We start from the raw sequence: 14,524 nt of genomic DNA, 5'->3' as shown, positions 1-14,524 counted from the left end.
ACAGTGGGAACCACAATAGGCTGTTCATCAAGAAGCATCACACACAGAAAAAAAGAGCCAAATTATTTTAGATACTGATATTAAAATTCCTAAAATGGTAGGAAGTGCTTTAACCCCAAATCTATTTTCTCATAGAAAACACTTTTGTAAATGGTACTTACATCCCAGACTATTTTAAGGATGATTACCATATTAATGTGATAATCAGTACTGCTTCAATTATACCAAATCTCATTTTATAACTGAAGCTAATTTTAGTGAGAAAATTTATATTGAGGTCCTATTTGAGGTGCCTGAAACAGCATTCATGGGGCCGTAGGATGTGGGGTGAGCAAAAAGAACTATTAGTTTGGTCTCAAGGAGGTGATTATGTAAATGATGACCCCACTTCCTGTAACTCCCTACCCAGCTCCAGTTACTTTTTACACTGCGTGAACATCCATCACCATCCCCTCCTCTCCAGCACATGCACGTGAGCACACATGCAAACTTCTTATCATCAGAGTCTCTTTGGAAACAGGAGTCACGTGATCAGGAAATTTCCTGCTCCCAGTTCACAGATGCTTGGGGGTAAGGGGAGGAATGGGCAATTCTTGTTCTCACTACAGTAGATGACACCTATTTGTCACCTCTTAGATTAAATCCATGAGTTTTTCTTTTTTCCCTTGTAGATATTGACTAGCACACACAGTGGATTCATTCTTTGCATTGTGTGCTTTGGGTATGCTAGATGTTAATTTGATGTAGTTGTCAGCTGACTCTGTAATCCAAATTCTGGTGAAAAAATAACTAGAGAGAATTACTTTACTTTGAGTTAGTTTACGTTTCGATCATATAATGATTGGGAAATTTATAATTTCTAAAGCATTACATCTTTGAAAGAAAACATCAAATTTAATTCTTATAGACTGACAAATATGTGTCAATGTTTCCAAACAATTTGATCTTTGTAAGCAGACATACAGAAAAGTCCATCAAATTTTTATTTCATTTATGTTTTATTTAATTCATGAATCACTCTGCCTATCATGGAAGAGGGATGCAGATTCATGGAAGGAGTCCCAAGCCAATCCCATCTTCTTGTCACTGAGATACTTATTTAGACATACTTGATATGAGATGACCCTGGTGGCTTCAACTGTTCTCTATATTATATAGTTTCAAGCTTTCCCATGTCAAAAGTGAAAAATCCAACCAGTAGTCCATCCTCAGTAGTTGGCATTCATTAAGCATGTGATGAAGGTATGAATGAGCAGACAACCATGATTCTAAGCATGAGGTACCCAGATTACCATAGCTACAGTACACAGCAAGGAAGACTTAACTGAGTGTGTACAGACCCTGATCCAGCTTCTAAAATGTTATCTTTAAAATCTGGGGGTAAGATGGCAAGAGTGAGAAGGTGAAAAGACATTAGAAGATAGAGACATAGAAGATAGATTTGTTCGATAGAGAACTCCCTCTCCTAGGAGTATGCCAAGCCTGTGTTCCATGTGCATGAACATTAACCAACTTAAATCTCTTTCTCTCTGTGTGGTTTCTTCTTCTTTTTTCTTTTTTTTTTTATGCATTCATCTTATGGAGGTTAATGGACTTACATTGCCTGGCAAAAAATAAAACTCAACAGAAAAAAAATCAGACTTTTGAATACTTTAAGCAGATATAGGTCAAGAGTACATTATGGAAACACGTGGGAACAACCACAGGATAAGAGGAAAACTTCAAGGATGAATCTGCTGTATTCACTACTGTGTTCTTTAAATCACAGGGAAAGCAGCAAATTCCATTGAAGACCCCAGCCTGCAGTGGGCAGCCATGGCTTTGCCAGCATTCTTTTCCCTTGTAATTGGCTTTGCTTTTGGAGCCTTATACTGGAAGGTAAGTTTGCTATTCTTTTTTTCTCTTGATCAATTTTACATATTTATTTGTTCATACTTTATATACGTATCATTAGCAATCTTCCCTTTTCCAAAAAAGGATCCTCTTGAGAAAACAATGAGTCCACCTTAACTTATAGTCTCAACAAAATTTAAATTTTAGAAAAGTTTCCACTATTCCTCATGCTTTGGAGATGATGCCTCTGGCTAAGAATGCACCCATAGTCCATGGCACTGTGCCTAAGGAATGGGATCTGACTTAATGGTTGAACCAGATTTAAAAATGAAGAAAATATGCTGAAAATCATATGATATGCTTAAAAACCAAATAAATGCCATTTGTGTTACTGCTCTTTTGTTCTCTTATTGAAGCCTGCCTGAAATTATAAAATGTGCTAAATCATTATGACTCAGCTTTTAGAAATGTCTTTTGAATTTGATTACTGCTCAAAACTGACAGTTTCTTTTTTCACTCCTTTACCCCAACATCCTAAAAATGTTGAGTTAATAACACATGCATTTTTCATAACTGTGTACTGCAAAAATATTTTGCATGCTAAAAAAACTGTTATGGAGTTATTGACATTAAAGATAAAAGTGAAGACCACCTACCTCTTAAATATTATAGCCGTCATTTTTACAATATATGTCTTTGCTCTTTTCCCAGAAGAAACAACCAAATCTTACAAGGGCAGGAGAAAATATACAGATTAATGAAGAGGATAATGAGATAAGGTATCATGTTTTGCTAAATGTGTTCACAAGCAGGCTTGCCATTGTCATTACTAGGTACTATGCATTCATATGCTCATTACACCTTTTCGAAGTTGTTTATCTCATGATGCAACTCCGTGATGTGTCCCAAATCCTTTTCCATGTCTCTGACCTTTCACTGTCTCTTCAACCTTACATCTTTATTTACCTGTAGAACACCTTCACATAATTGTCTCTTCAGCACCTTTACGTATTCTTTCTTTTCCACACTTTCCCCAAAAAACACACTCCTTAAGTTCTTCCACCACAGTCATCTCCATCTATGTCTGTATTGTTAACTACTAGCTAAGTTGCTGCCACAGAATCTCTAGTCCTTCTAAATTTCATCTTTATTATATTCTTCCTTAAATCCTTACTTGAAATGTCACTTCCTATTCAAAATGTTTTTATTGACTTTCTCTTACTTACTTTATATGTTTTACTTCACTCTGATTTTCAGAGCTCTTAGCTTTTCTCAACATACATTATTATAACTGACCTTGATAATTCTTGTTTCCTACCCCATATCTCCCAGCACTAATATTTCATTTTTATTTACCTGTGGTTATAATTTTCAGAATGGATTTGTGTATGTGTGTGTGGGGGGGGTACAAAGGGTTCAAATCCAAAGCCTTGCACATGTTAGTCAAGTGATCCACCAGCTACACCCCACCCCTTTTTATATCTTATTTTGAGACAGGGTCTCACTAAGTTGTGCAGGCTGGCCTTGAGCTGACATTATAGCAAACATGCCCAGCAATTTCAACATCTTACTTTCTCTCACATAATGCCTCTGTTTCTATATACACACATATTAGTGCATATAAGTATCTTCAGTATGTACATAAAGAGCTTTTCTATCTTCTTGGGAAGACTATTGAGACAGATAATCATCCCTCTTTCCTGTAGTTATAGTTGTGAAGTTAAGTTTCCCCACCCAATTTTGCAGTGTTTTGCTACTTTCTTTACAAATAGCCCAGATCATAGCGTACTTCAGAATCTCTGACCAAAAGCACATAAAGAATTTTTCTTGTTTTTCAGTATGTTGCAAGAAAAAGAGAGAGAGTTTCAAGAAGTGTAATTGTGGCTTGTATCAACACTGTTACCTTCATACATTGGTAAGTTTGTACAATTTGGGCTGAAATCTTTAGTAAAAACTATATAACATCTTAGAGGCCAAAATTTAGAAACAAACTTTATTACTATATCCTCTATGGAGCAGATGTCAGTATCTTAACAGAAGTTGTAACATAATTGAATTGTGTATATCTTGCTCATTGTGTGTTCTTAAGTTTTGTAAGGTAAGCAGGGTTAGTCCTGATTCATCAAATGTCAGTGGACATTTGCTTGGGTTATTTTTGAGGTTAAAAAATAAAACTAGACAAAGGAAGTAGAGGAAATTAGTAATAAAATAAAATATTATTAATAGAGGAAAAATAAACCAATTTCATTTAGGTGTAACCACCATAACATGACAGTGTCCCCATTTATTAGATGCTGAAGAAGAGAAAACCAAAACTTTCTCTGCCACTTTAAGAAAGAGGAGAAAAAGTGAAAATATTTTACAATTAGCAGAGTAAAGCTATCAAAACAAAGTGCCACCTGCCACATGGCTGGTAATAAGTGGCTTATTGTAATCCAGAGAGCAGGACACACTGAGTATACACCAGTGACAGATACCTGCTGTGATTGATTATGTGGTCTGGGGAGGGACTGTGCAGGGGAAGAGAGTAAGACCTGGCCAGAAGGACCTGGAGTTCATCTTCTCCTGAACTATCTACTTTCCCTGCTCCCAAGCTGCAGGTGTAGTTGGGGGACACCCCAGTGGTATTAGCTTGATCCAGTATCAATTCCCACTTTCCCTTCTGCTGCCTGGCTCGTAGGTATGCTCTTGCTCCTGAATCCTGAGCACATCTACCACCGTGGTATAGGAAGGACCTCGATTCCTCCCTGCACTGCCTGGTCTCAGAGGACCTCACACTCTTGCAGCTTGTTCCCCATGCCATCTATGCTGTCTTCCTCTCCTTATAGGCTGCTGTCCTGAAAGCTTTCACTTCTGTCCCAGATTCAGACATTTATCTCCAGATTGAGTCTTCCCCCAGAGAGCTGGGTCAAGGTCTCTTGCTTCCTCTAGGAACTCACTTTTATTATTATAAAAGATCATTTTTCAGCAACCCAACATAATATGATACAATAATTACATAGCCTATTTCTCAAACACTTAATCTCGTTGCTGCACACATTTCTTTATTTTCCTTCAGTCATACCCTCGAGTCCTGGGTCCAAAGCATCCAAAGCATGGATATCATCCTTTCTTTTCTCCTCCCATCCTAGCTTCTCTCTAGGCTCATTTTTTCTGTTCTTCACTTGACCCTTTCTGTTTTCTAAAGCAGCATTCCCCAACCTGAAATCATTGTTTTTCTTGGAAGCCCTTTTCTCTGTCCTTCAACCTCAACACAAGCCTCACTGTTTCTTTCCTGCCCTTTCAGTTCTCTTAAGCTAAGACATCCATAAACCACACATCAAGTGGCTAATTGGTTCATAAAAGCTCAAGTACTGACCTCTGTTGTTTAGATTTGGATGGCATTGTGGGGATCCTGTTTGGGCACACAGATTGTCAATCATGTGATTTCAATTGTGGCATTTGTTCTGTGACATTTGGAGAATGGATTATGATGGGAAACCCAGGCCATCTGTTTAGGAGGGGAAAAGAAGACATTTTAAAACAACCATAGTCAAAAAACTTATGCATAATTGTACTAGTCAGATACCATACAGGAACAGGAGCCTGGTCTGCCTGGCTTTTGCTGTATCCTTAGCAAATATTTGTTGTTTATGCATTGTGGACTCTTGATAAATGTTTGCTGAATGAGATACTGAGTGAATAAATGAGGCCTATATAAAAGTTTAACTGACAGGTAAGGGAGATAGTTTTGAAGTAGGGCTTGTTTTTATCTTGTGTCTCTGCATATATGTGTGTTTACTTTGCTAGTTTTGGTCAGTGGGACAGCAAGAAGTACACAGCAAGGAGCAATGTCATCATATGGGAGTCTACTGTTGATTTATTTTCCTCAAAAGTATGAAATATTACTTGTGTATAAAATGAATCAAATTAGACAAGTAAAAGAAGCCCAAAATTGTTATGAAATAAACCTGTCACACCTACTGAGTAGTTAATATAAAATGAATGGTGGATAGAAGAAGTCAGTGACTGATTCTCTTTAATATAGAGTCCCATATTCCATCTTTGCAAAGCCCTCTCAAGGCCCAGGGCAGATACCTCTATGTTCAAAAATCTGACTCCCCTTTAAAAACGAATCTCTGGTTTTTTGAGATTGGCTTATCTCACTTAGCATGATATTCTCCAATTTCATCCATTTGCCTGAGAAACATGTATCCCATTTGTTTACAATAAAAAAAAAAAAACACGACTCTCTGTTGTAACTCAGATTACATTTCATGTGACTCATGATAGGGCATCACAGTTACAGACATTTTGCGTCTTTTTGAAACCATATGCTCTCAGAGAGCAGTATTTGTTTCTGTACTTAATTTTGGAATTCCACTAAACCATATTACTTATACTTTATATCTACAAGTAATGAATAAATATTTGTTAAATGAATGAAGAGATGAATGAATATCTCAGAGAATGGCAATAATAATGTGAGAATAAAATTTATGGAAATCAAAAGACAGATGAGTATACCTGTGGTTAAATAAGAATTCAAATGCTGGCAGGGAACCAGTTCATCACTGAACCTGCAAACACCAAAGTCAAAATGTGTATATATATCCTCGTAACAACTTATTGACTACCTGAACTTTAAGTCTACTTAGGTAAGTTTGTCATACAAAGAACACTTAAGATAGCAAAATATGATGTGGCAGAACAGGAAATCAACAAAAAAGTAATAATAACCATAGTAAAAAGTACCAAGATAGAAAAATGTGGAATTGTAATTATATACTTTTGAAAATTAGTTGTAATTTGGATTGTAATCGCTCTCTTAATTAATAGGAAAGGGGAAACAAAGTAATGGCTCAGGTTTATGATAAGAATTTCTCCTTGAAATAGAAGTTTCACTAACTAAAAGTAAATCAAGACAAATGATGGAACACTAAAATTTAAATTATATGGAATAGTTAATTCTCCCAAGGAACTAACCTATAATTTGGAAACAAAAAGAAGATAGATGGTTCTAATATTTAAATATAAGGAAAGAAAATAGAAGGAATTAAGTAATGAACTAGAAACCAAAAACATGACTTCTAAAAAATATATACTGAAATTGTATTTATTTGACATCAAACATGAAAACATTTACATGAGAAGTTAAGGATCTACTTTTTCACCTGGCTAATACCAATTATCTATATGTGGCTCTATACAAGAACTCTTCATGCATTTCGTTGTTATGTAGCACAATTTAAAGGAAAGAAAGAAAATCGAAATAAATTCCATTAAAAGCTTCATATACATTAGTATGCTGTGTGAAAGTTTTGCTCTTTATTCTTCCCACAAATGTAATTCTAACAAACTTTCATAAGTGCATTGGTGGACAGAAAATAAGATTTAGTTATGTCAAATTGTATAGCTTCCAAAAGGAAATGAGACATATATATAATAACCAATTCTAAAAGTAAACTATAAGATTGTGAAGTTTAGAAGACAATAAAGGGAACTGACAAAAAAAATACCATCAGAGGTCAAAGTTAGGGCTACTGCCTATGGCTGTACATTATGTGAACTCAACCCCAGATATTGGTGTGGATGGCATCCCTTAGAATTTTGCCATGCACACACAACATGCTCACCTTATTTGAGGGACAGAGAAATCACTAGGAACAGAAGGACTTCATTTTTTCAGTGATGGAGGAGGCATTAGATCTTGGATGATTAGTAAAATTTTATTGGCCCTGGGAAAGGGTTCATGTAGATACTGCAAATGGCATAAAATAAGTCAGGAAGGCCCAAAAGTATAAACTGTGTTTAATGGTCACTTTGTACGTTGAACTCCAATGGAAGTCACACCTAAAAGGTTAAAATGCTGAAAAGAAATGGTGGGCATCACTTTGAAAGACAATTTTAATTTTAGGAGCATAGCTGTGTTCCATTAGATAATATAAAGAGCTGTTTGAGAGGTTAGGAAAGAGATGCTGTCAAAGCAAAAGTTTAGGAAAAGTAATCAGGGATTGGTGTAGCTAGGATGGGAATATTTAACTGGAATGTTGTTTCTGAGCTTTCTTTTATAGCCACTTTATAGAGTATTAGAAAGGGTTAGGCCTGGGTCCAAATCTTGGTTTTGTAAATTAACGAGTTATAAGATCTTAGGTGAGTCAATGTCTTTTAACCCTTGGTTTTTCATGTATTAAAAGTATCATAATCTGAGTCAGGAAGGACCAAAAATACAATCTGTGTTCAAAGGTCACTTTGATGTTTGGTCAACAGTGTACCACATATTTGATGGTGGTCCCATAAGATTATAATAAGCCTAGGTGTGCAACAGGCTATGCCATGTATGTTGGTCCAAGTATGCTCTATGATGTTTGCATAAACCACCTAATGACTCATTTCTCAGAACACATCCCCATCATTAAGCGACACATCACTATATCATGAGGGGATAATAATACTCATCCTGCTTATTATGTGAGGTTGTTATAAAAAAAAATCCAGGATATCATTATAAAAATTGTAGTTTAGTTCTATGGGAAAGCAGTTTTCAGCCTCCAAGTTTATTTTCTTTACTAAGTGACCCAGGGACAAAATCAAAAATAGATTTCCAGTCTTAACTTCTTTACATTTAATGCAGCCTAGAATTTCAAATTATTCATAGATTTAAAAAATAGTCTTTTGTGATTCCCTTTTGCTTTTCTACTATGCTTAATTTTTAAAATCTCTTCTATATTTTGAATTTCTGAAGTTTTGAATCTCTTAATTTTTATTTCTGGACTGAATTCTGCTTTCTTAAATACCAATTCTCTAGTTTCTAGAACTCTCTGGTAAATTGATATGTAATAATACAGTTTTTTAGATGTATGACATCTAAATTTAGATTAAGATATTATAATTATTCTTACTATGAAATTTTGTATATATTCTGTGTAACTATCTCAATATTTTGAAACCAGTGATCTTTGAGTCTAGAATTGCTAAACAAGAACCAAAGTAAGAAAAGAGAGTCCATAGGGAAGAAGAGAAATGCAAAATAGTTTATTTAGCAGATGTGATTGAAGATAAAATGAAGACACTCTATAATTTTTTAAAAAGTAGATAAACTGAAACTAATTGAGGTATACATTAAATATGATTTTTGCATTCTATAAAAAAAGTAGATAAGGATGTACAAACACTTTACTGGAAAATTGAAAAACCTGGAAACTCAGTGGTTTCCCACCACTGAAGAAATAAAACACAGTATGTCTTTTTGTGCTTCACCAAATATAATAGGGTGTAGTGAGGCCAAAATGAAACTCTCCAGGGTCTTTGTCAGTGCGTGATTCCAGGATTTCTTTTTCTGAATGGAAATATTAAATGAGACATTGCTGCTGTTATTTCCTCTGTTGGGAGAAGTGATTTCTAGAGCCTAGCTTGATGGTCAGGATGTTGGAGCTGCTCAGTGGCTATGAAGCTGTTACTTATTGGTGACCTCTGACCTGCTTCTCTACCTGTTTCATGCTACTCCATCTATCTCCACTTCTCCACTCTCCACTCTCCAGACTTCCTACTCCTTTACTGCTTCCCCCTACACCATCTGTCTACTACCTTTTGTAACCTTGCTAGAGAAACTCAGAGCTAACGAGATTGATAACCCTAAGATAAATGGTGGTGGCCCTGAGATAATTGGAGGTAAGAAAGCCAAAGGGAACTCATTTGTCCATTCTATGTTCGACAAATATTTACTAAGTATGAACTAGGTGCCAGGCACTGATATAATAGAAGTTGAGGTAAGACAGTAAAAAAGATAGACAGTTCCCTGCCCTTATGGGGTTTATATTCTCATGGAAGGATATGAACAATAAATAAGATAATTTCAGAAATGTTAAATGTTCCCAGGGAGATCAGAGAAGGTAGGCTCTTCATTACAGGTAAGAAAACAATGTATCCATTTCTTTAAAGTGAAGTGTAACACATTATAAGTCTATTACTCATTCTGGGGTCTTGTATGAGTGCAGCTATTGAAAATGAAAAGCAGACAGAAAGAAAACACAACATAATCTCTCTTTTTTTCCTTTCCCTCTAGGCTGGTAACAGTTCATGTTTGCTTCATTAATGAAGCAGCTTTAAACAAATTCCTATTCTGTCTGAAGTGACAGACCTCATCTTTATCTGTTCTTGCTACCCATGGCTTTATATGGATGATTCAGAAATTGGAACAGAGTGTTTTACTGTGAAACTGGCACTGCATTAATCATCTATAAAGAAGAACTTGCATGGAGCAGGACTCTGTTTTCAGGACCTGGGGGTCTTATAGTCTCATTCAGAACTTGCAAGTGATGACGGGCAAGAAAGCATGTGTCCCAGTTTGCAGGCACCATTTGCATGCCTCCAGGAGTGTCTAAGTGCTGAGAAACCGCACAGCTTTACTCTTCAGTTACCGCCTGAAGCCTATAGTCATTCTGGTCTCTGCAAGTAGATGTCAGCCAAGATAGTTGGGGGAATACATTTTTTTCTAAAAGGGATCTAGAAAACTATTGGGAAAAAAAAAAAAAAAAAGAGAGTGAGAAATCAGTAGCATCAGCTGCTATCAGGTGTGGGAAGCCGTAGGAACAAAGGGATTGGAATGGGCATATCAGTCTTCTAGTTGCTGATTAACAAGAAGGGTCTGGTCCTGATCTCTTTTGACACTGACCATGCACACCCATAGCCCACTAGATACATGGACTCGGTGGCTGGCTAGTTCCATCTCTGCAGGGGAGCCAGTATTGAATTAGAATGGCAATGCCTTGGCATAGGGAAGACTGTCAGCATCGTCACAGGAAAATTCTATGAACACTGCCCAGCAGGAGAATGTTCCCAGGAGGACCTTTGGCACCTCTGGTGAAGTCGGCCTTTTCTCTTGACCATTCTAGAGCATGTAAATCGTGTTTGCAAAATATAGTATGACAGGTTTATATTCTAAAACTATCACAGAGTGTAAATGGACTTAAGAGAAAATGTTGAATGTATGAAGGTCCCATTTTCAACTTCCACCATGGGAGAGAGTAAAACTAAATTATGATATTTAGCATCTAAGGCTAGAAAACCACACCCACATGCTAAATGGGTGTTGAAAAACTAGGTTACTTGGCTTTTACAAGAATGCAAGGAATCAGGAAACTTTGTTTATAATATAATCACCATTATCTGTTTAAAGGAACCATTTATTTAAAATCAGGCACTCTGTATTCATTAAGGTTTATGGATTAAAAATAAATAAAAAGAAAGCTTTATGTAGTTATGCATGTCAGTTTGCTATTTAAAATGTGTGACAGCATTTGTCATATTAAGAGTGAAATTGGCAGGAATTTCCAATATGTAAATTGTACTTTTAAACCAGAATTTGTAAGATATTATGTGAATTCCCCTTGTCAGTTTTTTAATAGTTGAAAGAACTTCTGACTAAAGTCAAAGAATGATTTTTTTCTTAGAGTTTTACTTTGATGAAGGTTCTTCTAGCAAATCATGAACAAATACATAAAGGAATCCAAAGCTTTTCATTCTAAATCCTTGTGATAACACCATTGCCATTTACTATAACCATAAGCTGACCATTTTCAATGTAGTTGTACAAAAGGGCATGAAAAATTAACTGCTAGCTTTCCTTTAATTTCAAAGGTCCAAGAATTTCTAGTGTAGTTGGATCTTAGCTCATACTCACAGCTAATCCACATACAGTTTCAGTACGTGGCCTTTGCTCTTTTTTATACCAAAGAGCTCAGCTGACTTCTAGTGTTCTTTTCTTGTCCAACATGCTGTGCTTCCTCAAGTGCTGGCCATTTCTTCCCAAGTGCATTGGGAAGCTGCATTAACTTGTTCAGGCCCTCAGATACCCCATGGTACAAATGATTAGTAATGAAATTAAAGGTCAGTTTAATTGCTGAAAGGACCCAGCTCAGTGTGTGGCATTGACTGTTTTGAGGAAAATAGACATAAGTTAACATGAGTTTTAGGTGTAAGTGGTATATAAATGGAAAAGATTGATACTTCTCAGTCTAATAGTTTGATTTATTTATCCAGTGGTTTCAGCTTTCTTGGGCATATGAAAATGCTATTTCCTAGCTTGAGAGTTCCTTAAATGTAGTTTTGTTCTCAAAGCTAGTTGTTGGGTTTTAACACTGAAGGACATGGTATTAATCAATAGAGCTAAGTAAACAAATTTAGCAGTTTATGAAATCTGACATGATAAAGGAGGGGAGATGTATCCTGTCTATTAAATGTATTGGTTCATTGAGAGTGACATGGATTGCCAATTTTTAAAACACTAAAGTTTAATAAAATGCATGAATAATAGAAAAATGCTGGACATTATTTTGGATGCTAGCTGCTTGGACATTAACTGTCATATCTGCTTTGAGATTAAAAATTACATATATATATAGATAAATATATCTTTGCTTATTTTATCCCATATGTGTTCAAATATCCTTTATCATAAATTATGAAAAACTCACAACTGAGATGAAAAACCATGAAATCACCTTTTAAATTGGTGCCATGTATCCTAATAATTCTCTCTTATAATGTTTCAAAATTGTCTTTTGATTAAAATGATCTCTTAAGTCTGCAGATTCTCAATTATACTGAAAGCTCTGCACCTCTTTGGTAGAAATCAAGTCTGTAGTAAAACAGGCTCTGTGATTAATGGAGCCTGCCTAGTGCTAGTGAAGTGTTCTTAGATATGGTTTTATAATCTAATGTGCTTACCACACTGCCATTTTTAAAAAGTCAGAGGCAAATTGAGTTTTTATTACAATAGAACAAGTAACCTAGCTCTTAAAAAGAGATTACTTTTGTGAAAAATGAAAATATGAACAAGTATATGCCCATAATGAAATATTTGCTTTTAGTAAGAAATAGACACATTTCACTGAGCATTAAGGTATCTGGAGAAACTTTGTGGCATATTTTGCTACTCTAATTCAATTGGGATTAGAAATGAACAGAAAAATCCATTCTGAAATCATGGATATTTCCCAATGTGCTTCTGCAGCTAGGTTTTGGTTTCAAGATTTAATTCTAATATGGAGCTTCTAGTCATTCCATACTTACTCTTCATTCAGAAATAAATATATTCTTCATAAAGGCAGTTTGGTATAGTGATATGGATGTTGGGAAAGATTTTTAGGAGCTTCCACTCTGCCTTTGTGGCAAATGACCTTCCTTCTTTGAATTTAAGTTTTCTATTCATCTGTATGGTAAACTTAGAGGTTGCTTCTCTTCTCTGAGGGTGAGTCCTTATTGCTATATGACTGACAAAGCAGAATATGGAACAAAAACTCTCCCATGCAAAACATCCAACTCTGATCTCTGAATAAGCATCTTGACCTTATAAAGTCATTGCTGTTTTTGTTTCTAATGTAAATAGGGTCCATTAGTAAAAGTGAAATTCAGTCTCAAGTAGGGTGAATTGGGTAACCATTTACATGAGAGATGGCTTTTATCTTTGCTTAAATAAATATTTTGGATCACCTCTGAGGAATGAAAACAAGTAGTACATCTTAGTAAGAAAGAGATAAAAGAAGGTGCATGTAACATTTGGAAATGCACCAAATTAAGTTTAAGTTCTTATTTTACCGAAAGCTAACAATGGAAGATATAAGATGCTCATAAAGTTTTTACATGGCAAAGGATATTTTTCAACTGATTTATAAAAGGATAATTCATAAATTACATTTTAGGTTTGGATGGTGGGACAAGAATTTTAAAGTAAGCTAGCTTATCTTTGAAATGATATTATTTTGAAATTGGCTTTAAAGTGTAGCCATTCAGATTAAAATTTATTTGTGGATTTTGATCACATAATTCATGGTGTTGCTGCTTTCCATTAACTAATGTTGAAATGCTTTTGTAAAGATAAATAATGGTACTTTCATTTCAAAGCAAGGTGTTTCAGAAATAATCCATATGAAAATGGATACTTATGATCCTAAAATGTTTGCTAAGCATTGTAAATGTACAACTGCCATCTCCAACTACATTTTATAATGTTATTTTTTTAATAAAATTAAGATAATAATTGTTTAAAATAAAAAACCATGGTGTTTTCATTTACTTGATTTCTAAGCTGTAAGACTCACACACGATGTAATTTTCCAATCAAAATAGCCTATCTCCTGTACTCTAAGGATTAATGTGTGATTATAGTGTCCACTTGCCACTGTTTTTTAAATCAATGGACTTGAAAAGTATTCAGATATTTAGATGGATGCACAGATATATCTCTAGTTCAGTCATAGATTGGAGTTTGCATATTGTAATGTAAATGTATGTCAACACTATTCTAAATAGTTTTATTATGACTGAAGTTTAATTAAATAAAAACAGTTGTAAAATGTGATGTGTATGTGTATATACTGTATGTGTACTTTTTAAAAATAGGTATGTGTCCTGACCCTTTTTTATACAGGTTTGACTTTGAAATTACATTATATATACATATACTTTATTGTTCTAAATAAAGAATTTTATGCACTATGGTAAATTTGCCCTGTCATTTAATATCTTAAAGTGATCACACATGTTCATAGCATGGATGTGTATTTAGCTTATATTCAACTTACAAACTGAATTCAATTTTTTCTATATAAACCTTTGTCATTGGTCTGCATTTTGTAGAAACATGGATGCAAGGGAATAAGAAATTGTAATTCAATAAAGGTCATTAAAAGAAACAAAGGTAATCCAGGAA

General features: G+C 35.0%; 1 protein-coding gene across 2 annotated transcripts in view; it reads left to right on the top strand.

Moving 5' to 3' along the window:
* The window catches only part of Kitlg (KIT ligand), a 77,868-nt gene extending 67,497 nt beyond the window's left edge, over positions 1 to 10,371 (top strand). For both annotated transcript variants that reach the window (XM_047551138.1, XM_047551137.1), the window contains 4 exons: positions 1,769 to 1,878; positions 2,545 to 2,612; positions 3,672 to 3,748; positions 9,878 to 10,371. In XM_047551138.1, the coding sequence (XP_047407094.1) occupies positions 1,769 to 1,878; positions 2,545 to 2,612; positions 3,672 to 3,711 (218 nt within the window). In that variant the 3' untranslated portion in view covers positions 3,712 to 3,748; positions 9,878 to 10,371. The remainder of the gene's footprint in view (positions 1 to 1,768; positions 1,879 to 2,544; positions 2,613 to 3,671; positions 3,749 to 9,877) is intronic.
* Positions 10,372 to 14,524: the final 4,153 nt, after the last annotated feature.

The sequence above is a fragment of the Sciurus carolinensis genome, chromosome 4, assembly GCF_902686445.1.
Source record: "Sciurus carolinensis chromosome 4, mSciCar1.2, whole genome shotgun sequence".
Taxonomy (NCBI): domain Eukaryota; kingdom Metazoa; phylum Chordata; class Mammalia; order Rodentia; family Sciuridae; genus Sciurus; species Sciurus carolinensis.
The sequence above is the reverse complement of the archived record's forward strand: the minus strand, read 5'-3'. Positions and strand labels throughout refer to the sequence as shown.